This window comes from Melitaea cinxia, chromosome 20 (genome assembly GCF_905220565.1).
Source record: "Melitaea cinxia chromosome 20, ilMelCinx1.1, whole genome shotgun sequence".
Taxonomy (NCBI): Eukaryota; Metazoa; Arthropoda; class Insecta; order Lepidoptera; family Nymphalidae; genus Melitaea; species Melitaea cinxia.
In genome coordinates this window covers 11,450,001-11,476,883 of record NC_059413.1, presented here as the reverse complement: position 1 = coordinate 11,476,883, position 26,883 = coordinate 11,450,001, and the positions used below count along the sequence as shown (strand labels likewise).

General features: G+C 35.7%; 2 protein-coding genes across 2 annotated transcripts in view; both read right to left on the bottom strand.

Moving 5' to 3' along the window:
* Positions 1 to 889: 889 nt before the first annotated feature.
* Positions 890 to 4,836, bottom strand: LOC123663270 (glucose dehydrogenase [FAD, quinone]-like). The gene is made up of 3 exons (XM_045597959.1): positions 4,731 to 4,836; positions 3,293 to 3,426; positions 890 to 2,532 (listed from the first exon to the last, which is right to left on the bottom strand). The coding sequence occupies exons 1-3, from the start codon at positions 4,834 to 4,836 to the stop codon at positions 1,033 to 1,035; spliced, it is 1,740 nt and encodes a 579-aa protein (XP_045453915.1). The 3' UTR covers positions 890 to 1,032.
* A 16,842-nt stretch (positions 4,837 to 21,678) lies between these two features.
* The window catches only part of LOC123663269 (eukaryotic translation initiation factor 4E transporter-like), a 22,971-nt gene continuing 17,766 nt past the window's right edge, over positions 21,679 to 26,883 (bottom strand). The window contains exons 19-24 of the mRNA XM_045597958.1: positions 25,431 to 25,597; positions 25,201 to 25,347; positions 24,746 to 24,832; positions 24,291 to 24,371; positions 23,791 to 23,866; positions 21,679 to 21,851 (exon numbers count right to left, since the gene is read on the bottom strand). Of these exons, the coding sequence (XP_045453914.1) occupies positions 21,679 to 21,851; positions 23,791 to 23,866; positions 24,291 to 24,371; positions 24,746 to 24,832; positions 25,201 to 25,347; positions 25,431 to 25,597 (731 nt within the window). The remainder of the gene's footprint in view (positions 21,852 to 23,790; positions 23,867 to 24,290; positions 24,372 to 24,745; positions 24,833 to 25,200; positions 25,348 to 25,430; positions 25,598 to 26,883) is intronic.

Here is a 26,883-nt window from a genome sequence, read left to right as displayed (position 1 = left end):
ATATTTTTTTCACTTCCCACATTCCTATGACCACAGAAATAGTAATAAAACCCCTATGATGAATTAGAAATGGGCTGTTCAGAGTCTTATATAGAAGTAATTGGTCTCTCTCAGCTCTTCTGTGTGTTGGGGTTGTAACAGAAGGTGTAGATATACCTTTGTCTATAATGTTTGACAAATAGGTTGAAAATTCTGTACAGGTTATTTCAAGAACAGATCTTATGTAGGCGTTAAAAAGAATTGTAAGTTTAGAACTGTTTTTAGAGTATTTGCTCACTCTTAATATGAACCCCAGCATACGGTAAGCTATGTATTTAACGTGATTAATCTATACAAATAAATAAAATTGGAGTATCTGTTTGTAATATTAAAATAACCACTTATTACTAAATGCTTATGGATGTAGGTACCTACCTATACATGGTACACATACCAAAATAACATTTTTTACAATTTTTGTCTGTCTATCTGTCTGTCTGTTTGTTCCGGCTAATCTCTGAAACAGCTGGACCGATTTTGACGGGACTTTCACTGACAGATAGCTGATATAGTAGGGAATAAATTAGGCTACTTTTATTTTACAAATTTATTTATTTCATAACTCTGGAAACTGAACAATAACTTTTTTGTTCAATTCCACGCGGACGAAGTCGCGGGCACAGCTATTATGTTCATTAAAAATCAACTTGCTATCAAGTATGATTCCCAGGCCTCTTATATCAGTTAAACGAGAAATAAATAATTAATATCTTTTATCAGAAAAAAACAAATTAAAATCATCATTGATATAGATAATTAAAGTACATGATACTCAAAAGTTATTATATCAGCAGGCAAGTATCAAATATAAGGTGTACTTAAAAAAATAAAATAAAAAATGCACTTTTACTTTGCAACTTTATAGAATATATTTTTTATATTAAAACTTGACGATTGGAAAAAGCTGTTCTACTATCCCGTATATTATTTGACTCGTAAAATGATCATATAAATAAATAAAGTATAGTTATTAAATTACATTATTTCTACAATTTACGCACAAATTTGGGATTGCTTAATCAAATCAGCCGCTTTTTCTGCGAGCACTACTACGGCAGCATTTATGTTACTGCTTACGATATTTGGCATGGCGCTCGCGTCCGCCACTCTAAGCTTGCTGATACCTCTGACACGAAGACTAGAGTCGAGAACAGATCCCATGGCGCACGTGCTACTGTAGTGGAAAGTAGTGTCCATCATATTGAGAATATAGCATCTCCAGTAGGCTCTTGTATTTGGCGGTTGCGGGCAGCTAGGGAAGTTGAAGTACATTGTTTCACCACCGACATTTATGAAATGACTTGATTCTGTTATTCTGATATAGTCTAAGATTGAATCGATGTTTTTTATTATGTCTGTGTTAGCGCTTAAAAATCCGGTATAAATTCTTGGCGGATCTTCAGGATTTGTGCTTCGTAATTCCACATGTCCACGAGAAACCGGTCTACCAACATTCATTACCGTTAAAAGTACTTCTCTGCCTTCTCCACCAGCATAAATTTCATTACATATTTCGTCATGTAGGAAAAATACAGATGAACAAAGTTGCATTAAAGCAGCAGGAGCGTTTCTACTAATAATATTCAAAGTCATATAGTCTGGGTGACTTTGTGACTTGTTCACAGCTCCAAAACCAATAAAAGTTGGTAACGGAAATTTAGTTGGATCCGATGCTGGTGGTGTCTCAGAGGTCGCTTCTAATTGATGGATCAAAATTACGGCCAAGTGATCCTGTAAATTTTCTCCTACAGGCAAATCAGACAGTACTTGAATACCCAAACTGTTGAGATGATCTCTTGGTCCTATACCGGAGAGCATGAGAAGCTTCGGTGAGTTAAAGGCTCCAGCTGAAATAATAACTTCTTTTCGAGCATTTATTATAATAGTTTGTCCGTTTGACGTTGTACACTGCACACCGGTTGCTTCTAAATTACTGATGATAATTCTAGTTACCATTGTATTTTTAACGATATACAAATTTTGTCTATTCTTTATTGGTGTTAAATACGATGACGCGCTACTTTGTCGAACTCCTCCCGATATGGAGAATAATGGCCGAGTGAAGCCTAGCGTCTCTCCTGCATTTACGTCTTCAAGTATTTTGTGTCCCATTTCCTCAAGAGCCTTCAAGTATTTAAGTGGTAAATCTCTATTTTCTCTTGTTAGTCGTAAATACCCATTCGTCCCGTGGTATCTTCCGTTTTCTGAGTTTAGTATATATTCATCCTCAACGTGTTCACTTTTTATGAAATATGGAAGCAGATTTTGCCATGACCACGAGTTATCACCAGACGCCTTCGCCCAGTCGTCATAATCCGTGGGGTCTCCTCTAACGTGATAAAAATGGTGTAAAGTACTGCTCCCACCAAGTACTTTACCAGCTGGGAGATCGAGATATTTGTATCTACGATATTGCGCCGTAAAGCCATCATCTTCGGAAGTGAGGTTCCAGTCAATGTTAGTTTTCGGTAAATAAGGAAACAAAGATGGAATCTACAAAAATATGCTTATATTAGTATAGTTGTCATGAATTAATTACAAGAATTTACAAAAAGGTTATTTATTCGAGGTGGTTTTCTAGTGACAAGTGGGCGTCCAGAATTCGAAATTCGAGCATAATTAATTTAAATTAAGTTAAAACATTATTAAGTTTAAACATTATTAAGGTTCTTTTGTCAAAGACTATAATACCTACTTCTATAAAATTAACAAAAGAGTATATATGGGTGTGTGTGTCAAAGACATGGTAGTGTGTGTAATGTTTTTTTTTATTGATTTAGTATATTTGTATGCATATTTAAAAAAAAAATTAAGCAGTCTGCACTCCTCTATATAAAATGTAAGTGTGCAAAATTTCATACTTCTCCGTCCGCGCGATATTCTCTATACAAATTTTTTATTTTACGTATTATAGTCGTCACAAAATAATAGGCCTGTTTTGACATATGTCATCGGGACGTAAATAGTGAAGTAACCATACGACTCGGTATTCGATACTAACGATAAATCGATTCAAGTTTGTATGAGTATTCGTTCGTATGATTTATTTTTGTGTTATCCACACTTTAGGAAATTCTAAACAATTTTCAATATCATATCAAAAATCAACCGTTCCAGCGGGGATCGAACCTGCATCTCCATGACTAAGTATCGTTTGTACTTACATATTTATTAAAAAATATTAATAAACCGAGTAAATACCGTATCAGCAAGATAAAGTTTCAATTAATATAGAAGACTAGAACCCAATTACCTCTGACTCCAAGGGTGGATCTCCTCCCGCCTCTATGACGCACACATTGACTGTCGGGTCTTCAGAAAGGCGGTTTGCTATGATGCTACCCGCTGTACCCGCGCCGACGATGACATAATCACATATTGGAAGGTCTAGGACAAACGATGTGATATTTGAGTTAACCACGTAGGTGTTGAGAATGGTTGATGTCGAGCGACGCAAATATGTTGAAAGGCTGGTGAATGTCAAAATATTTATCAATAATTTATTTTCTAAATATTTAGATTCCAACAAGCGTAATTGTCTCGACAGATATTCGATAAAAGACGCAATAAAGTAACTAAAAGTGGACTGCATATAGAATATATATATATATATATATACATATATTTTTTTTTTTTCTTCTTTCTATTTACCTAAGTATTAGAATGTAGACCTTTGTATGTAAGTTAAGTGTGTACCACCCACCCAATTTAGATAAGTTTCCTTTTTATGTCTGGGTTGTCTGGAAATGGAAGATTGGATGGCGAAATGGATAATTAGCCATAAGTCCGCCCATTGTACTTAACTGTCTGTAACTATCTTTATGCTTTGTTTGTAATATATTTGTGGTGTACAATAAAGTATAAAATAAATAAATAAAAATGAACTGCTATATGAAGTTGTGAAAAGCTCGATAATCGTAATAACATATCAACTTTTAAAAAAACTTGACAATAAATATTTATTGCTTTATATTGTATTCAGTGCCAGGCATAGCTTTTTTAGGTTTCTCCGTTTAGGAGAAGTATTGGAGCTTAATCCACCACGCTGCTTCACTGCGGGTTGGCGGATATTTTCCCTACTTTGAGTAAGGATGGCATTCAGGTGTTTTTATAATAACAACCGGTACTGACAAGACCCACAAGGACAGACATGCAAACCGGAAAGAAATATTTGTACAAATACAAATATCCATCCCGAGCGGAAATCGAATCCGCAAACAGTTGGTGTTTTAGGTCACTATCGCACCACTACACCAGAGCGGTTGTTATCGCTTTATATAGATAAAAATATTGATAAATTCAAAAAATGGCCTGTACACGAATATAAGTTTCAAACGCAAGAGCAATGGAGTGAGCTAAAAAACTACTGAACTAATTAGTTCTGTTTCATACAAATGTCTCTGTTTCATACAAAAACCACTGAACCGTCGTCGTGTCACCGTCGAAATTAACGTAATAAAAACAATGTTCTGATCAGGTAAAATGCAGCACAAAATGTGAATATCGAAGTCTGAGAAAATTTAATTATTGTTTTTGTTTGTTGAAAGCTTAATAAAATAAATTCTATATTTTACAATTGTAAATTTGTAATCATATAAGATCTGTAATAGCGTTAAGAGTTTACAAAATCTGTGAAAAACCATTACTGCCTTTTACCTAAATACAGCAGAACAGTAGTAGGACTCGTATACCTTGGGGATTTTTATGTTCTGGCCACTTGTACGCGGTGAGCGCAAGCGCGGTCAGCACGAGAAAAGCGCCCTTCACAACTTGGGCGGTCGCAAGGGCAGCGTCCATATTTTAATATGCTACTGTAACAACACATATTGCTTAAATAAGATCAGAAATGCCTAATAAAAGTAATAATACAATATTTAACATGTTTAACATACACTAACGGTTATATGTTTTCAAGGTAGACAACTTAATTACCGTGTTTCAGGTAACAGATGGCTGTTAAACTATATATTTTTTTAATTTATAAATACAAAATACATTTACGTAAGTTGAATAATAAATGAGCAATGACAGCGGCTTCAGGCAGACGGCTGACTGCGGAGGGTCTCCGTACTGCCGACGCCGCAGCAACACCTTTATAGTGAAATTTGTATGTATCTCAACCGAAACTATTAATTACTTGTACTAAATGCATTAATGCAAGGTTGCTTAGAGGCCGCAAAGGCAATATTCACAACACCCGTTGCCGCAGCGATCCATTAGTCTCATTAGTGCATTTATTGCTTATTTTAATCGATACTTCATCAATAGTAACACCTAAACCAGTGATCATATCTTGGTTCCATTTTGATAAAGTAATTATTAAATTTCGCTAAAATATCCCGCTTGTTAAACGAGTTTATACATCAGCGAGAATATCTATAGCTAGATCTTTGTCAGCCGTGATTAAAAAATGTATTTCGGACACTGATTCGGTCTGGCAAAATCTTTTTTTTTTTTTTTGTTTTCTTACAAATATTTTCACGTTTAAAAAAATGGTCCTTTGTCAACCAAATTAGAACAGAATAGCTTATTGGACATTCCGATTATTATACCTAAAAACTGCCCACGACCGTTATATTCTGACTCAAATAAAATATTGAAAATAAAGCAATCGATTGAAATCTTAATGCAGCTCGCATTCTTTTCTTTAGCGATACCCCCGCGCCATTTGATAATAAATGCTAGAAGCTAAGCGAAACCCACCTCTTGTCGAATCCAGCGCCCTTTCCAAGTCCACCTATTTCAAATAATGTTTTAAAAATGAAGAGCTCGCTGCTAGCGGTACAGTCGCCATCACACCACAACAGCTTAGAGATCTCGCGAGTATCTCAGCCAGGGACGTTGGACGCAAACTTTGTAATTTCATATTATCTGGCAAAGTAACTTAATCTTTTTGTCTAATTTTTTCGGTGCTAGACCGTGTGCCTTTAACAAATAAGACTGTAGCATTCGTTCAATTGCTATTAAGACCACATTTCACCGCTTGGCGTCTAAATTTTCATGTAGCTACATAATCTCCACCCTAAAATTGTTTTAACCAATACAAGTAAGTAGGCTTTGGAAGTAAAGGAGGATGTGAAGCAGCAGTTCACGCGAGACGTACTTTTTTAAAGGGCAATAAGGCTGAAGTTCTGCTTAAGGTTGGCGTAAAAATTGCTTTTAATTCTTTAGACAGAGTAACCTTGCTTGACGAAGTCTCATCACATGGTTACGAATCAATAACCACCGAACCGATTTATATCAGACGCGGCCAGGGCGACTCCCTTTTTCCGTTATTGTTCTGCTTAGCTTTAAACCCTCTTTCATTCGTGCTAAATAAGTATGAAATGAAAGGCTACAAAACTCAAAGATAGCATCTGGATTAATCATCTCTTATATATGGATGATCTTAAAATATATGCAAACAACAGAACTAAAGAAAATAGACGTCAAGACTAGAAAACTACTAGCGATTAAAAAAACATATCAACAGAAAACAGAAGTATAAAGACTGTACTTACCAATAAAGCAGGGAGGACAAATTGTTAAATACAAGCAATAGCTAAAAGCAGAAAGCGATCATCTAATCAAAGCAACAGCATGATACAAGTAGGAATCTACCACAAGGAAATGCACTAACAAATAAAAAATCGACGCTCCCGGGCAATAAAATCGTAAAGTGCTATTACCATAGTTATTATATTTTTGCATTTTCGGTATGTATAGGTCGTACTAATACGTCTTCTGATTTTTTAATTATTTTTTTCTTACAATCCATGAAGTTATAAGAATTTGTATTTTTATTCTCTGGAAATCATATCATAGTTATATCCCATAATAATAGCATGACTATTCATGTAATACTGAACGAATACCTGTCTCAATCAGCTGGTAAGCCGTTATACCATTTTATTCATGAAAAAAATGGATAAATAATTTCCGTAACACAAGTTACCGCAAAGTGGATAAGTATTGGTCGGTAAACGTAGGTATATTACTACTTTATTATTACCTTAATTTTCGATACGATTTCACGTAAACATGATTAACAAATTTCATTACGAATTTTAAGTGATGTATTTGTGTGATACTATTTTTGTGATACTATTTTTGCTTGTAGTATCGTAATGCATGCAAATAGTTTTCATTACATTACAACTTCACAGGAACAAAATGGTTATGTGCCGTTACTTAGTATACACTTAAATATAAAAAGCAGTGCTACACGTTTTTGTCAATGACTTTAAAAGTATACGTGATATTTAATTAATAATTATAGCTACATATTAAGTAAAAAATATCTTAAAATAATGATGTATAATACAATATTATAGCCCGTTTAGGGCACGCGATATAACAGAAAAACAATATTATATTATAAAAAAAATTATATTCATACCATAATAGTTAAAAATCGTAACAATAAAAAAATAATTTGATAAAATTAATCGTAATGATAAAGTAGTACTGTAAATACCTCTAAGGATACGATATATTTTTTTTAGTTATTAATTTTTATTTTAGGAATCGCTTAGTCTTTATTCCTTGCTATTCGTAAATAATGTACAAGAAAAGTATTTTAACAAAAAAAAAAAAAAAAAAAAATGAAACAAACCGAAGTCTTACCGCGGCCTGGTTCTCCTAGTAGGTTTCTGACTGATCTATGAAGAGCATGTAATTGTAACTACTTATAAAGCTAGGTTAATCGATGCTAGATAAATAATATCATATTAATACTCACTTACTTTTGTAGTGTGCGTGTGAGTATGCGTGTGTGTATGTATATGTGTGTGCGTATGAGTATGTAAATGATAATATGTAATTGATAATGAATGGGATCCTAATTCTTTAATTTTTAGTTTATCATTTATAATGTTAAATAGTTTTGGGGCATTATAATCGAAATGTCTTTGGCAAACTGAGTTTTACAAGGTGACAATGGCAATCTCGTAATCCGTTTGTTGTTATCTATATACGTATTATAGTATGGTGTTAGGGTGATATTTACGCAAGGATTTTAAGATGTATAAATTTTCTTACAGTAAGTACCTCACATTTCTTGTATATTTCTGATGTCGAGAATCTGTATGGTGGGCCTTTAATGACTTTAAGTAGTGCTCTTTCAGCATCTATGAAGTGTGTTTTTAAAGCTGCTACGATCTGATACAGAACATAATTAAACTTTCTGCAATTGCCAAGTGTATACGCATCATGAGTTTTTCGTGTACATTATATCTCAAGTTCTTAAACACATATATTAATCTCCTTATTCTATTTGAAAGATTAGATATTTGTAATTCCCAAGTTAACTTATAATCTAATATACCAAGGTACCAAGGTACTTGATCTTATTACTATTTGACAGGTGTGGACAGTTACACAACTTTGGGCTTAGTAAATCTCTATTGCATGGGTAGGTATGTATTTTCAACTTAAGATTATTACTATGTTTTGTAGCATCGGTTTTACAAAATGTAATATAATGAGTTTTGTTAATATTTAAACTCAAGAGATTGTCTTCTAGCCAGGCAGAAATTTTCTTTAGACCTCTTTCAATCTCCATAAGTCTCCTAATCATTTCCTCTAAAAAGATAAACTGTATCATCTACAAAACAGTATCGTATCAGTTCCATGACATAGTAAATTGCATAGACCATTAAAATTCAATATAAATAACGTTAGTCCCAGCGTCCCACCAGTCCAGCGTCCCAGTTGGTGCCTTGCACCAACTGGGACGCTGGACGCCATATGGCACGCCATACGTTCACGTTGAAATATTACTATAGTGTCGTTTATTTTAACTCGCTGTCTCCTGTTTGTCAAGTAATCCCGAAACCAGTTGAGTAAAACACCTCTTATACCGTATCCTTCAATGCGTACTAACACTATAGGGATAGATATTGTGTCAAATACCTACTGCAGGTCCAAGAAGACCCCTAAACATTTCTGCCCTTTATCAAGATACTGAACAATTTTTGAAGTTAAGCAAAGGACAGCATCATCAGTGGATTTATTGCGACTGAATCCAAATTGGAATTGAGATAAAAGATTGTATTTCACCATATATTGTGTGGGTCTTTTATTAACAACCTTCTCTATTCTTTTACTGAGTGGTGTAATCAGTGAGATAGACCTATAGTTAGAGGGCAAAGATTCATTACCATTTTTGTATATCTAATACTATTAAACGAGCAATTCTTGTATATATATTTATATATAATCTGAATCTCGGTAACGGTTCCAACGATTTTCATGAAATTTAATATGCAGGGGATTTCGAGGGCGATAAATCGATATAGCTAGGATTGGAGAGTGTAACCTAAAAATCGAGCTTTCTACTGATATATTTTTTTCTTTTCTTTATTTCCTTATTTAGACAAAATGTTTAATGCTGTGCTTTCATCAACTTTTGGGCTTGCGAGCATTACAGTATCACTAAGACTAAATGTAGTAGACTTGTGTTTATCACCGCAAAATCACCAAGCACGTGCTCAATACTGCGTTTATATTTAGCAATATTTTTCTATTTCATGCGACTAAGAGACAAAATAAAACAGAATTTAGGTAGGTGTTAAAGAAAAGGTTTTTATTTTTGAAGTGCAACTTCTTTGCGCCCGCTTAACTAGGGGAGTAAGCTGGTGAACGCGTGATTAAATCGTTACGAAAAGTGTGATTGGGCGAGGTGAACGGAAGTTGAAAGGGAGATATAAGTTATTGAAGATTGAAAGAGAGAGAGTTACGTTTCGTAAGTTTTGCTTCAGTCGTCTGGTCTAAAGCACGCTCAATTTTTTACTAAGCTTATTTGCAGTCTACAAAACTCGTTTCAGAAACAATTTTTGTTATAGTTTTTAAATATAGGAGAGTATCTTAGCTTAGCGAGGAGTTATTTGTAACAATTTTTTGTATGTTATTAGAGCTTATTCGTTTGGTTTTTACGAAATGCAACAGTACCTACTTGTCTTGTCGATTGACTATTCAACTATTGATTTATTTTTATTTTTTATAAAACCTGTTCGAATTTTTATAGAAACGGGTTAGAAACAAGTAATACAACGTAGATCGACGAAAAAATAGTCAAGTAACTACGCGTTATCAAAGATTACTCAAAAAGTAGTTATCAGATCTCGATAAAATTTAAATATGACCACATGATAAAAATCAGCTTTCGATTAAATTAAAAATTATCAAAATCGGTATACCCAGTAAAAAGTTATGCGGGTTTTCGAGTGTTTCCCTCGATTTCTCTGAGATCCCATCATTAGATCCTGGTTTCCTTATCCTGATACTAAACTAGGGATATCCCCTTTCCAATAAAAAAAAATTATCAAAATCGGTACATCCAGTAGAAAGTTATGCGGTATAATACAACGTAGGTCGACGAAAAAGGCGTCAAGTAAAAACGCATTATTAGATATAACTCGAAAAGTAGTTGTTAGATCTCAAATAAATTTAAATGGGACAAAATGACAAACACCACCTTTCGATTAAATTTTTTTTTGTCGAAATCGGTCCACCCAGTCAAAAGTTCTGAAGTCACACACATAAAAAATACAGCCGAATTGAGAACCTCCTCCCTTTTTGGAAGTCGGTTAAAAAAAGTGACGAGTGTTACAATTAATACCGTGATTGTTACACTTACAGTTAACACTGTAATTGGGGCTAGTTTAACACCCTTGGGGTAAATTACACGACGGAGCACACGCGCGTGGCCTGCCCAGCTTGGAGTGCAGAGCACAGCGCCTTGTCGCTGGTCATCGTGGCGGATCTCTCACTGCCGGCCTTGATCGGAAAATTAATTCTTGAACTTTCCTGCAACCAAGATGTGTTCTTCGCTCTGTTAATAAATTTCCAGCCGCCGAAAAACACGTTCGCAATGGACATATGATTCTATGGCATTTAATTTAGTAATTCCTAGACTGTACAAATTAGGATAGAACTCGTAAGCGTTCCACAATTTATAGGACACTCGTCTCTACCTAATACCGGTTTATCCAAATATCTTTGTGTTTCCACAATAGCACGAGAATATGATATGCCATCAGGTTGGTGATTAGCCATCTTTTTGTGGTAGTCCCGCCACAATAAATTATTAAGTCGGCTGGGCAGTTTCTGTCGAAGTTGACTTACTTGACCGTTTTTTTTTTGTCTACCTACGATATATTACTTGTCAACAAAATTATGTTTCGCCAGTCGGTGGACGCGCAACGCTTGTAGTGTTGGTATTTGTAATTTTTGTTACTTTTGACTGAGAAAATACTTAGAATTAATGATTTCCGACCTTCGTCTTTTTTTGTTTTTAAGATGTAATACCATACAATTTCTAAATAACATAAATCTTCTTCTGTCGGCGACATCGCAATACAGAATGAGTAAGCTTCACATGTGTCACCGACGTCAAGCCGAGTAAATTCGCGACCTTAAAAACCGCGTATCTACTTTAAGTTCGCACGTCTATCAGCCCCTTAACAAATTCTCAATTATTTCGGATGCCTTCTTAACCTTTTCGTAAGCTTAGAGTAATGACTATTACTAAACTTCCTGTTGCTGTTCCTGTTTTGTAAGCTTATTTCTCTTGTAACCTCCTCACAAGGTTTTAACACCACGCAAAGGTCATTGCATATTATCCACTCATCAAAAGCTCGTCAAAATCAAAATCAAAAATAAATTTATTCAATTAGGCTTGGAAAGCACTTTCGAATAGTCATTTTACAATTTAAAATTTTATAGTGATTATTATTATTTAACCAACTTCAAAAAAGGGGGAGGTTACTCTATCTATCTATCTATAATCTATAATATATATAAACGCGAAAGGTCACTCATCACGAAATCTCGAAAACTATAACACCTAAAAACTTGAAATTTGGCAGGTAGGCTCCTTATAAGACGTAGGCATCCGCTAAGAATGGATTTTATGAAAAACAACCCCTAAGGAGATAAAACGGGGGTTGGAAGTTTGTATGAAAGTTTTTGAAGTAGGAGACTTGAAATTTCAAATGTAAGCTCTATAGATGAGGTGTCCAAATGACGTGTCTTTAGAAATCAACCCCTTTTTGGGGTTAAAGCGAGGGATAGTAGGTTGACTCCCTCATCACGAAATCTCCGAAATTATAACAGCTATTAACTTGAAATTTGGAAAATATGTTCATTATAGGGCGTAAACATCCACTGAGAACGAATTTTACGAAATTCGACCCCTAAGGGGATAAAACGGGGGTTGGAAATTTGAATGAAAGTCCTATGTTTTTGAAGTAAGAGACTTGAAATTTAAAATGTATGCCTAATAGATAGTGAGAAGGTTCAAATAATGTATCTTTAGAAATCAACTCCCTTTTGGGGTTAAAACGGGGGATGGTAGGTTGACTCACTAATCACGAAATCTCCGAAACTATAACAGACACAAACTTGAAATTTTGCAGATATGTTTTTTATAGGGCGTAAACATCCGCTGTGAATGGATTTTACGAAACTCGACCCCTAAGGGAATAAAACGGGGGTTGGAAGTTTGTATGAAAGTCCTATGTTTTTTAAGGAAGAGACTTGAAATTTAAAATCTATACTTTATAGATGGTGAAAAGGTGTCCAAATAATGTAACTTTAGAAATCAACTCCCTTTTGGGGTTAAAATTTATTACCATTATTGGTAGCAGTCGGTTAAGGGGCAGACTTGACTGAGAGTTGGTACCTAAAATCTGTTACTCTGGGGTTCCAATCCCTTACTCTGATAAAGTTAGAAATTTGGGCCTTATTATGGACTACAACCTGTCTTGGAAAGCTCATATTAATGAAATCAGCAAGAGAATACATTACTCGATCCACTCTCTCAAGCATCTCCAGTATTTTCTTCCTTTCAAAACCAAATATATGCTCGCGCAATCCCTTTTACTACCTATCCTTAACTATGCCGATGTATGCTATCTGGATGTGACAGAGGAGCTGCTTAGAAAGTTGGAGCGACTTCAGAATCTCGCAGTACGCTTCATTTTTGGCTTACGAAAGTTTGATCGTATCTCTTAGTTCCGTGCTCAGATCAAATGGCTCCCTATTCGCCTTCGCCGTGATATGCATATCCTATCTACTCTCTTTAATATCCTACGTGATCCAAACTCTCCTTCTTATCTTCGATCCCGTTTTCACTTCCTACCGTCACCTAATCGTTCCAGGCGCCCTGGCATTACAACAAAGCTGGATGTACCAAAGTGCAATACAAAATTCAAACTTAATTCATTTACGGTACGCGCCTCTATACTGTGGAACAAACTCCCAGAAAGTATCCAAAAAAGTCCTTCCCTTGTTGAAATCTCCGAAACTATAATAGCTATTAACTTGAAATTTGGCTAATATGTTCCTTATAGGGTGTAAACATCCACAAGGACGGATTTTACGAAACTCGACCCCTAAGGGAATAAAACGGGGGTTGGAAGTTTGTATAAAAGTCCTATGTTTTTGAAGTAAGAGACTTGAATATGTACCATTTTATTTTTGTGTTACCCACACATTAGGATTTCTAAACATTTTTGAATATCATATCAAAAGTTGAAAGTTGTTGTTAAGCGAACCGTGGCGCCGTCTATAGTGAGTTCTTTACAGATTTTCATTGTAATATGAAACTTTGAATAGTTACGGGTCTCTCCTTAAGGAAATAATGACGCTCCGAGAAGCCTGTGAACACCCCAGGAGGCTTCTGAGCTTCTGGAAGGAGCTGGGCTGGCTGAATTAGTCAGCCCTCTTTTCACGCACAACGGACCACCTCTGTGTCTAAATGCGGAAAATCGAGCCCACAACAATACATACAATACAAGTTGGCTTGAAAGGCTATTTATACTGCAGCCTGAAAATAAAACTAAAAATGTGGTGTATAGAGAGGTTTTATAAAAATAACTATTAAATTAAACTAAATTGTGCGTTTGAAAAAGTTACACAGAGTGATAAGCACGAATTCAAGTGACTGAAATAAAAAAAATAATTTGCGTTAAGCAGTTTAATAGTAATGCATATCTTCATAACCACCAGGACGTAGTCGCGGGCAACAGTTAGTGTATTATAAAACAAAGTCCCCAAAAGCGTATGTGATCGATTCCCTCCAAATCTACTGAAGGGATTTTCATGCGGTTTCACCAATGGAGAGAGGGCTTCAAGAGGAAGGTTTACGGAACGGCTCAGCCGATTTTGATGTGAGTTTCACTGGAAATTTGCAGGGAAAACTTTGTGACAAACTGATTTCAACGCGGGCGAAGCCGCGGGCACAGCTAGTATATATATATATATAGTGTTACTAATATGTAATAAGTATATAAATTAAGTAATTATGTCTATTCTTTGTATGTAATCTATACAAAAAAATAAAATTGGAGTGTCTGTTTGTAATATTAAAATAACCGCTTTTTACTAAATGCATAATTATGAATGTATACATGGTACATATACCAAAATAACATTTTTTACAATTTTTGTCTGTTTGTCTGTCTGTCTGTCTGTCTGTTTGTTCCGGTTAATCTCTAAAACAGTTGGACCGGTTTTGACAGGACTTTCACTGACAGATAGCTGATGTAGTGAGGAGTAAATTGGGTTACTTTTATTTTATTTTCTTTTACAAATTTATTTATTTTATAACTCTGCAAACTGAACAATAGCTTTTTTTGTTCAATTGCACGAGAACGAAGTCGCGGGCATATCTAGTAAGTATTTAAATTTAGTACCTAATTGTCAGCCATAGTCCTTAAGATCCCCATAAAACCCCTTATATTGGAAAGTTTTAAAACATGATTTTGCTAGAACAATCCTAAATGCAATACGTCATTAACGCCTTGATACAAAAATTAATCTGCACATGCGTCGTAATGTTGTAATAAGTTTTTTTTTATATAAAACTGCGATTAATCGCTCGGATGATCTTGAAATGTAGATAGCATAATTATAGACTTTAATTTTAATTAGCATTTTTTTTAATACACGTGAAAGTATTTTGTTACTTTTTGCCACATCTAATTACCGACAAGATCAGAAGCATAATTAGTCATAAGATTTGTGATAAAAATCTGTAACAAAAACCTTGTGTCCTATGTGTATATCTACAGCTTTTCGTCACTTGGTAATTTGCATTTTTTTGATCAATAACATATTTAAAAGAATAATTATTTTCGAATAGGTAGGTACGTACATCAGATGTTGTTAACACCAATGATTTTAATTTTTTTATTTGTTTTTAGTTAGTATTTTTTATTATTTACGAATACTAGCTGTACACTACGCGCGTTGCTACGCTTTTTTTTTTTTTTGATCGTACCAACTCACAAACCTTTGTTGGCTCATGCACAACACTTTGCTGAAGATCATGACATGATCAAATGCATAGTTTACGATTCTATAAAAGACATACAGACAAACATTCATTTTTATATAGGTATATCATCATTCATCACTTCAGCCTATCGCAGTCCACTGCTGTACATAGGACTCCACAAGTTTGAACCGAAAATGGCGTGAACTCATGTGTGTTGCCCATAGTCACCACGCTGGGCAGACAGGTTAGTGACCGCAGGGCAGGCTTTGTCGCACCGAAGACGCTGCTGCCCGTCTTCGGCCTGTGTATTTCAAAACCAGCAGTTGGGTGGTTATCCCGTCATCGGTCGTCTTTTTAAGTCCAAGGTGGTAGTGGAACTGTATCATCCCTTAGTCACCTCTTACAACACCCACGGGAAAAGAGGGATATCTATATTCTTTACTGCCGTAGCCACACAGCTTATATAGATTTATTTATTAACAAAATATTACACAGAAAATAACAATTTTGCAGTTATAGCAAACCACAGGTTTTACTGTACAAGAATCGAAATTCGTCAATGTTGCTGTTAGGCTGATGCCTATGCTAGATAAAGAAAAACCTATATTACAGGTCATCAGGCTCGCACCAACCCGGACCCCACCTAGCATACTGATCGCACTGTGACTAAAAGTTAACCCATTTGATTGCATTGTATATGTGTGCGTGAGTGTGTATATGAATGAAAATTAATGTCAGCCTGCTGTATCTCAGTGAGAAGTTTGTCAGCTGGTACCTTGAAAGGTGTAACGCAGCAGCATCTATCACCTACTGAATCTTACCAGCTGACGACTTTACCTTGACTTACATATCTGTAAGCTGATTTTTCTCATAATTTACTAGGGCATGGTAATAATCCCCTTATAAATTTTGCATCCAGGCGAAAATGACGTTTAAAGTTATTCGGCAATTTGCTAGATTTGACTGTTTTGATAACAAATATGAAGTTTAATAATGGAGGAAATGTTGGTATAAGTTAATTAATTAATGAATCATTTACTGTATTTTAATTGTAATCTGTAAGGTTGATATACTTCCTCAGTCGAGTGGCTCCAAATTTTAAACTTATCCTTCAATATTTCACCTCAGTAAGCATCCGCAAGACTGTCTGATAACATAATATGCGGCCCGCTTCCTAAACGTCTAAAAGCTAACAAAAAATTTAGTTAGTACCTAAGGTGTTTTTTTTTACGACTTTAACATAAATCTGGAATTTACCTGTTTTATCATGAGACGGTATTTTCTCCAATCGTAAACTAATAATTAAAACCAATAAATAAAAAGTTATTGATTACGAAGCCATTTTAAACCATAGATTTGTGTCTAAACTTGTCATTATAATAATTGTATTTGCTCGCAAACGAAAAAAACCCGACTTCGTTTACCGAATCGAGCCGAATTACATCGACAAGTAATACAACGTAGACCGACGAAAAAATAGTCAAGTAACTACGCATTATCAAAGATTACTCAAAAAGTAGTTATCAGATCTCGATAAAATTAAAAAATCAGCTTTCGATTAAATTAAAAATTATCAAAATCGGTACACACAGTAAAGAGTTATGCGGATTTTCGAGTGTTTCCCTCGATTTCTCTGGGATTCCATCATCAAATCCTGGTTTCCTTATCATGGCACCAAACTAGGGATATCTCCTTTCCAACAAAAAAAAGAATTAGCAAAATCGGTACATCCAGTAAAAAGTTATGTGGTATAATACAACGTAGGTCGACGAAAAAAGCGTCAAGTAAAAACGCATTATTAGATATAACTCGAAAAGTAGTTGTTAGATCTCAAATAAATTTAAATGGGACAAAATGACAAACACCACCTTTCGATAAAAATTTTTTTTGTCGAAATCGGTCCACCCAGTCAAAAGTTCTGAAGTCACATACATAAAAAATACAGCCGAATTGAGAACCTCCTCCCTTTTTGGAAGTCGGTTAAAAAGTGTTCGATTCCTAACTGCGTTCCTACAAATGGCCGGTTCTGTAGGTGTAATAGATCACTTTAATTTACAATGAAAAACATTCTACGAGAAAAATAATTCGTTTCCATATGAGGTTCTTTAGTTGCATGCGGCAATTAGCATTAATATTCCACTTATCGACGTTTTAAGGCTAAGGAAAATAGTATTGGACGGTTATGCGGAAGTACGTTACCAAAGTAGCTCATAAAACATATAATAGAGGGAATTCAATATTTGACACACAAGTTTTTAAGTTGGCGAATGCGTAACTCTTGACACACTTAGGTAGGTACACTTTTCATCTTGCGCCTCGCCTGGAAGCTTACCTGGAAAGTCCTTGAAATTCGAGCCAAAAGTCTATTCAGCATCGATAGCTTTATTGCTGAGTGCGTACCTACGAATTTATTAATTTTTTTCCGGGTAAACAATTACAAGATAAAGATTTAGGATATAGATTCGAAGTTCACCACGTTTCCAAGCACAGTACTCAATCAGTGCGAAAGAAAAACATCGGCACAGGCCGACGCTTTCTCATACAAAAGATTTCGTATGAGAAATTCCCTGGTGGAAATATTTGTTGGGAGAAAGTATTAGAAAATCTTGTTTTCGTAACTGCAAAAAATCTTCACAAGTAACAATAAGACTTTTAAAATAATTAGTCTTTATAGCTGTAAAACTCTGAAAAGATAAAATATTTTCTGAAATTTCAGACTTTATTTCAGTGTCCAAACTTACTCTTAAAAGTACTCATGAACACAGGCTCACGTTGTCATACCACGGGTTCGGCCGTGCCAAGTGGTTAACCTGTCTATGCGCTGTTGGTGATATACCACACTCGCTGACAACTTCAAACCTTTCCACAAGTTCACCAAATCGTCATCGATTGAAGCGATGGCGATCGATGATTCCTTACCTTCCTCTGCGCAGCTACTTAGACGCACAGAGCATAATAACTATTCGGTTTTAAGATATTTATCAATTTATCTTGGTCTGGATGTACCACACCCAACCTAATGCTCGCCGGGTTAAAAGAGTAATTGCGAAGTTTCTTGCCGATTCTTTTCTGCAGAATGTAATCCGAGTCGGTGATATCTTCACTAAACCTATAATTAATACTATATTAAAAATTATACTCGAATAAAGCAATTTTTGATTTTGATAAATCCAATCGTCATGAAAACGCTAGGTATGAAGATTTATTTATATTCTTTGAAATATATTTTCCTTGTATGACATATATACTTTTTGACAAAAATTTATAATAGCCACCGATATTACAAAAGCGACATTTTACAATAATTTTTTTTTTTTTACTTTTATCGTGAAATCTCTCATTTGATCATAATCCTTTAGAGGTTTTTTGATATTTGTAAGTTTTTTACTCCACGACCACATCTTTAAGTTAACGTCTACAAATGGTCCACTGGTGGCTGTATGTTTCAGTCCATATAATTAGATTACATTTAATTTCACACATTTATTGTATAACGTAATCACTTCTTTACAGGGCAAAAATTAAACAACAAAAAACTTTGAATTTTTCTTTAATCAATAATTTAAAGCTGACAGGAGACATTTTTTTTTTTTTTGTAATACGTCAGCGCATTACCGTAGTGTGCGCCAAAAAAAAACATAATACAGGTCGCGTTCCGAAAAAAAAACAGAAATTTCACAACGTCCTATAAATTAGAACCGAAACGGCGCGGCATCTCATGCGCGCCGCACTAAACATCACATATCAAATCATCAGACATGATTGCCGCTCGGCCTATCAGATCCTTTCAATAACACGTCGAAAAAAACCTACTCTCCTCTTCTATTCAGTTATATAGTCGTTTGTTCAAATTAAAGGCATTAGGCGAATGGTCGGTCGATATCGTTTGAAACTTGTCGAGCTAATTTCCTTTTAACATTGGACGGCAGAAATGTAATCTATTGTCCGTGGTGAAATGAATTGACTAAACTTAGCTCGAATCAGGGAGGGAGGGGTCGTCGATCGATTCGGGGACATCTATTCGTATTAAAAAAAAATGTCTAACACAAATGCGTATCACTTGTGCGAATCCTGATAAATAATAACATGTAATAAATTCGCGATCGATAAAGTCGGAGATCGACCGAGAAACATCCATCTCACTCGTGTATATTCGAAAGTGACGCTACAAGATCTAACGTAAAAACTTTCTTCACAAAAATGACGTAGTAACATAAATGAAACGCACACATATAACCACAAACGTTCATTGACATTCACTCTTCTCACACACTCACTGACCAATCATACAAAAAATGTCAACTGTATCGTTTCAAGGAGCCACTTTAATGTGTCCGTTGTCCTCTGAGAGCGATAAAAAAGCACGACACGACACGACCCGACGAGACGACAAAATTTAAAAACTTGATTATGGTAACTTACGCAGTGCGAATTTATTTGAGTGGGAAAAGTTAATGGAAACATCGCGTTGGAATTAGCCATCATACACACACGTAGAGTTAGTTCATTGGTCATCATGCTGCATTGTGTCGCGTCGGTTCTTATCGTCCAGTCACATAATTAGACAACGGGTCAGCCAAAGGTTACAGGGGGTAGTCTCACCCCCCACACAGTCGAGTCCAGTGGGGAGCTGATACAGGGGTCGAACGTAAATCACGAAAGTCGAATCGAGAAGCCCCAAAAAATCTAACTACTGCATTTTATCGACTAAAACTTAATACACCAAACATTGATCCCTGCACGCAGCTACAACCGTTCGTTTATAGTCAATTTAACGACAATTTAATGTAAATCTCACGATCACCTGGATACTTTCACATTTATTTATTTTTTATATACATAGCATTGAAGCGACTGAGGTGGAGACCATATTTTTCTTATTTTTTTATTCACCCCACGCTACAATACTATGTTCACATTTTCGTATTTTAAATGCATCTTAATTATTTATGTATTGCTTTTACGAATAACTTCAGCATGCCTATTTTTTTTATACATATTTATTTATTTATTTATACATATAAGTGATAATGAAATGAGGTTAACCTTTCTTATTTATAGATATTATATATTAGGAAAATAAAATGGTGGCAGTGTATTGAGTTGACCATAAAGAGGCCTTTGAGAGCGAAATATTGCGTCTTTGGACGATTGGATGACGGTAGTTTACAAAACTTACAATAATCCAAATAACAATATTTTTCCAATTTTAAACCTAAAATTAACAATATAAACAGTACAACATTGAACTGGGTTTTACATATCAAATCTTATATTGAACAAATAGTTAAAACAGCTTGGTATAAATTCCAATTAAAACTGGATTTTGAACGTTATTTCTTTACATAAAAGCAAAAGTTACTGAGATTTCGATACCAAACTTAAATAACAGCGTTATGAATTCGTTTTAGTTAGTAGACAAAACTACAGTAACATGTAAACCTAAAGATGCACTCCAAATTTCAATCTCTCTAAAATTAATTTCACGAAGAGCTCGGTGGCTCTTTCTTAATGATTATACTTGTATCATAAGTATTTTTTATACTTTTAGTGACAGATTTTGTTATGCCCGTGACAAATCCTCTAAAAATATTGATTAATTGACTAAATCATCCCCACATGCTTATTTGAAACAAGACATACACATTTTAGAAAATTATAAATATTTTAAAATCATTTAGTCTAACAACCTCTGGATAACACCAACAAATTTCGAGGATTCGTACGAGTCCAGGAGATAGTGATATTACAAATCGACCAAAATTAAATAACATTTCGTATTTCTACAAAATTCGCCCTAGACCCGGGCCCTCGGCCGATTAATAAAACTGTCAAATTCTTATTTTTAGAGAATAGTTTCTAGTAATATTCGGGTAGTATGAAATTTGACATAAGATATAGAACGGATATATCATGCATCTTTTTGATACAACAGCCAACCACTGGTAAGAGAGAGACGCGTTTGGTATTCATAACTTAGTTTCTAGTTTACCATCGCTCATCCATCCCTCTCGCACGCGTTATAGTTTATTAGAGACACGTGATATCAAGCAATCGTAGGCTATTCTCTCACTCATAGCTACTGTTTCTAGCTTCCCATCACCCGTCCATCTCGCACGCGGTATCGTTAGCTAGACACGCGATAGCAAGCTGTTGTCCATCTCTCTTACTCATAGTTTCTAGTTTGCTATCACCTGTCTCCTTCGCACGTGTTACAGTTCGTAAATGACACGTTACGCGGTCGTCCGTCTCTCCCACTCGTAGCTTCTAGTTTGCCATCATCTGTCTCTTTCGCACGCGTTACAGTTCGCTAGAGACACGTAATCGCAGGCGGGCGCGCTGAGGAGCGGGGGGCGGGAGAAGTAGTCGTGGGCGGCTCAGTTGCGCACGGGCGGCGCAGGCGAGTGGTGGTGCCGCTCGAGGTCCTCCAGCGACAGCGCGTTGGGCACGTGCACGGAGGGCAGCTTACCGGCGGACGCGCGCGCCAGCAGCTCGGGGCTGAACCAGCGCGCCAGCTGGTTGTCGCCGCCCCCGCTGCCGCCCGTCATCTCTGTAACGAGGGCGTTGAACATTACGATTGGATACGATCCAGCCTGTGACATCCCACCGCTGGGTATAGGCCATTTATTCCAAGTGGAAAAATTAAGATTATTATTACATAAATGTTTAAGACTATTTTTTTTTGGAACTGTCTTATTTAATAAACAAGCCCTTGTCATTACTACTAAATTCGAAGAAGTTATAAGTAAAATAGCTAATTGTTAATCGATGCAAAAGAGTTCGTCTATCGGTGATTATTCCTTCTTTGTACAATTATGTTGCATAATTTAAATTTGTAAAAGTAATTCTGTGTCATTTGTCAAGCGAGACAATGTGGAAAATGAAAAAGTTCTCCGTAAAAATCCATCAAGATCGAAGAGCGACTTAAAGGCTAAACTCTTGGCTGTCTGGGAGTCAATTACGCCTGAGGAGTGTGCAGCGTTAGTTGCAACCATGCCTCTTCGCATTAAAGCTGCCATTGAGAGCAAAGGCGACACAACTAAGTGGTAGACGAACTATTTTGCGTGAGTGACAAGGGTAGACGAATACTTTTGCGTTATGTTTTTTAGAATAATAATATATAATTTTCTTTTATGTTATGTAAAGTCATGAAAGCGTTTCAGTTATGTTAAAATAAACTTTAAAATGTTCCTCATTGTGGTTTACTTTTTATTAAACGTTCTTAATTATTTTACCAATATTTACTTTCTATGGAATGAATGAAATAATATGAAGGGAATAATGAAAGTGGACGAAGCGAAAGAAGTATGTAAGGATCGTAGCAAGTGGAAAGAAGTGGTCTCTGCCTACCCCTACGGGAAAGAGGCGTGATTATATGTATGTATGTATGTATTTTACGCTTTGCACTACTTTCCATACTAGACGAACTATTTTGCATAGAGGCTCATAATATAAAAGTATAGCACATAGTATTGACATAAAAGTTGACTGCAGATCACAGAAAAAAATTGTGGGACTTTAGGATGAGACTTAGGATTACCCCATGAGAGCATCGTGCAAAACAATGTTATTAGTCCTTTTGTTTAGATATTATGAGAGAGTGGAGAAAGGTTTTTTATTTATAGTAAAAACAAATGTGACAATAATACTAATAGGGTCGACTTTTTTTTCTAGACACAAATTTATTGTGTTGTAAATTGTATTTGTGACGTCTTTTTTACCGATCATTTTACATAAACGACATATAAATTTGTTGTCTTTTATAAAGATGCTCCATAATTTTATTTATTTATTTATTTATTTTTTTTTTCGTAATCATGTACCTCTACTAATTCTTAGCAAAAATATTCAATATATTATCAGGTTTTGAAATAAGTTTAGCAATATGGCATTGTTAAATATTTGAACATAAAATGAATTTTACTTTCGTCTATGACTTATTAATAATGTTCGTTGATTTGCTCTTTGTGTCACTTTACAAAATATACAATATTACTCTATTGTCATTGGTCGGAAGTACACCAACCATATTTGTTTACTAAATAGGGCTGTTCCAAAAAAAGAGAATATAGTCCAAAATTTCAGTACGTTTGCATCAAATTGACAAGGCTTGTACAAAAAAAAACTTGCAGTCAGCTATTAATTATATGTATAAATTGAATTTTAATTGTGGTTAATTTATAATTGAATAAAGGATTGTGGCTTGAATTGGTAAATTGATTCCAGATAATAATAACAATACAAACTAAAAACAGTAAGTTTTTCATATACCACATTTATTTCAAAATTCCTTTACTCAATGATAAAGAAAAACATCATGAGGCAACCTACATCTCTCAAAATAAATACCGAGATAAACATATACAAATCAGTTGTTAAGAACATTGTCGCCATCTCTGTTCCAAATCTCTATTTGGACAGAGATGGCGACAATACTTTACCTAACAGTGTGCATATAAGCTCAGAGTAAAATAGACAAGTATACAAACCATTGAGCGTCCTCTGATGCGAGTGCACAAGCAGCTGGTGCAGCGTGGTGCCACCACGAGCACCAAGGCTGCTTAGCTGAAATGCATAATACTTATTAATAAAACACTAAAAAAGCTATTTTGCACTTGGCCAATTATTTCGTTACTACAACTCCCTGGCTGTCACTAAATAAAACTGTAAACTGACCCATAAAACAATCCGTGTATTTAATATAATGATTGTTATTTCTTTTAACAACTTTTGGCTTTTATTAAATATGAATTCCTCTGTTTCCGATTTTGGACGCTTATAAAGGTTCGCTCTTGTATGAGAGAATGTTTTTAGTATAAAGCCCCCTTTTGAACAATTTAATAATACATAGATTAATATATAACTCAGATAATTATAACAGAAGATGAGAAAAACAACGTAATAAGTCTGACCATCACAGGTATATTCAATACAAAAAGATATGTATTAAAAAACTTGTTAAGTGCAGCACTTCTAGCACTAAATTTACAGAAATTTCAACACTTACAGCATTGGGTACTTGTTGTTGTCTTTGCTGTTGATGGGGGAACGCTCGATTGGCATTTGTCATCTGCTGAAAAAACAATTATTGATAGATATTAAAATAACGATGTACAGCCAGGATTTTATATGAAGTATCTCCTACTCAATTTACAACTTTTTTTATACATCTAGGTCAGCAAACAAGTGTAGAACTTATCTGATTGTAAGCAATTACCGTGGCTACAACAATAGTAGCATCGCAAACGCGTTGCTTACTTACCCCAGACCTTACCTACTCTGGCTACCCTACTCAACTCAAGAACACAACACCACTCGAAAGCATTGTTATCAAGGTGTGATCTTCTGTAGGGTCGAGGTACTTCCCCAGTCTGGTTGATCCAGATTTTGAGCAGGATATTTCTTGCTGCGCTCTAACATATATCTGATATTTTGTACACTTACTTGATGCTGTTGCTGATTGAGATAATGTTGCTGCTGGTAATCGGGCGCAGACGCATATCCCAGGGGTGCGGTACCGCTTTGATTACCCTAGAAGATATTTTATAAAATATGTTTATAACCAATGCTAGTAAACATTAAGTTTTGGTTAAGTTTAAAAAAAGACAATAGCTTATGAAACAAGGTTGTCAATATAAAATCACATGATTATAAGTTCTTCCTTTGTTGTAAACCATTCTACAGTTTATATTATCGTTTTAAAATTATAATATTTTTTATTCACATAACCTTTTTATTACTAGCAATGAGTACCCAAACAATTGTTAAAACGTTACCTGAAAAAGCTTATCTTCATAATTATATTCGGTGCTATTTTTCATTACAAAATTAGTACTATGTACATACATACGAATATAAAATTCCCATATAATTCCAGCAACTTAATGAACTCATCGCACCTTGACGATAGGCCTGCCGTGCGGCTTGGAGAGCGCGTGCGCGTGCGCCTGCGCCTGCGCGTGCGCATGCGCATGCGCGTGAGCGGGCGGCGCCCACGACTTGGGGCTGCCCGCCTCCTCCTTCTCCGCCGTCATCTTGCGGAGCACCTGAGCAAATCGAGCACAGCGTTATTACTGCATATATCGTCCCAGCCGGCGCGCCCGCTGCCTCGACACTGGACGACACTCACGGAGGTGGGTGTGAAGGAGATGGGCGTGGGCTGCTTGGTCTGCAGCTCGTGCCGCCGACGGTAGTTCTCGCGCTGCTCCTCCAGCTTCTTCTTGATGAGCGCGCCCTGCATGATGGACTGCGTGTGGGCGGCCAGCTCCCGGGGCGAGGGGATGCGGGCTGGCACGCCTGCTAGACCATTGACACTCAATTAATTTCAAAATCAAAATATATTTTTAATTATAATTTGTACACCTACACTGACAAAATACCATCTCCTCTGCCCCTAGTTTGCCTGGAAGAGATCGCTTTTTAGCGATAAGGCCGCCCTTTGCGCCTGATGATACTCTGTTTAAGTCCATAATATGTATTATTTCTGTTTTGGTGTACAATAAAGTGTATTGTTATGTTATGTTATATTTTATCCTAGTCGTTGAGATGGAGCATAGCAGAGAATATCTGACTAAGACTGAGGAAGTATCACAACCTTAAGAAAACACAGTCGAGTAATACTGGTCTCAAGTAGCGTTGCGTTCCCGTGGTGAGTGAGGTGGCCAGAGCTCCTGGAGTACCCAGGAGGCGAGACGCGCCTGCGATGCTTCTGGTGTTGCAGGCATTCATGGGCTATAGTAACTGCTTACTATGAGATGAATCGTATGCTTGTTTGCTACCCTAGTTGATTGATTCAGTCTGTTACTGCTAGGGATTGGCCTCTTTCTCTATATAAGACACGGATTGCTTTATCTACCACACTGCTTCACTGCGAGCTGTGCCTAAAAAGTTAAAATCAACTAGCAGAGCCCGGAGAGTGACTTTGAAAGCTTGCCTTTTAACAAGTACTATACATCTAGCTATAAGATGACAATAACTTAATTTAAATACGTGAACTTTAACATTGCTTGACCAGCCTCGTAAGCCAATTTGTGTCATAGTTTGTTAGTACAATAGATAAAGGATGACATGACAAAATGATATTAAAAATTGAGAAAGTAGAAATGGTTGTAATTAAGGTACTCTATGCACCATATAGATATCTGCCGGCTATGTGGTTGGCCACCAAACTACTACTAGATAGTAGTAGTGTTAGATTTTAACCAATCTTACTCTTGACTCGATTTGACTCTTCTATTTGAATACGAGACTTTCTCAGAGTGTTGCGTACATTATGACCGTTTCAGTTCATGTCATATATACCCACCCTATAGTTGAATCTTTAATCATTAAATCAATTAAATCACAAAATACACGAAATATCATGGCGTCAATCCGTGTAAAGTATACATCATCCTACCTGGCACGTTGTGTACGGCGAGTGTGTTCGGACTTGCCATTATTGGAGATACAGAAAAAGCTGCGTCCGATATTAAACAAAGAAGATTATGTTTGGAAAATATTTATGCATGCATTCTTATAATATAATTGCCCTTCAAGTATCTAGACACGTGTCAAAATAGTCAGCTTTAAAATATATTAGC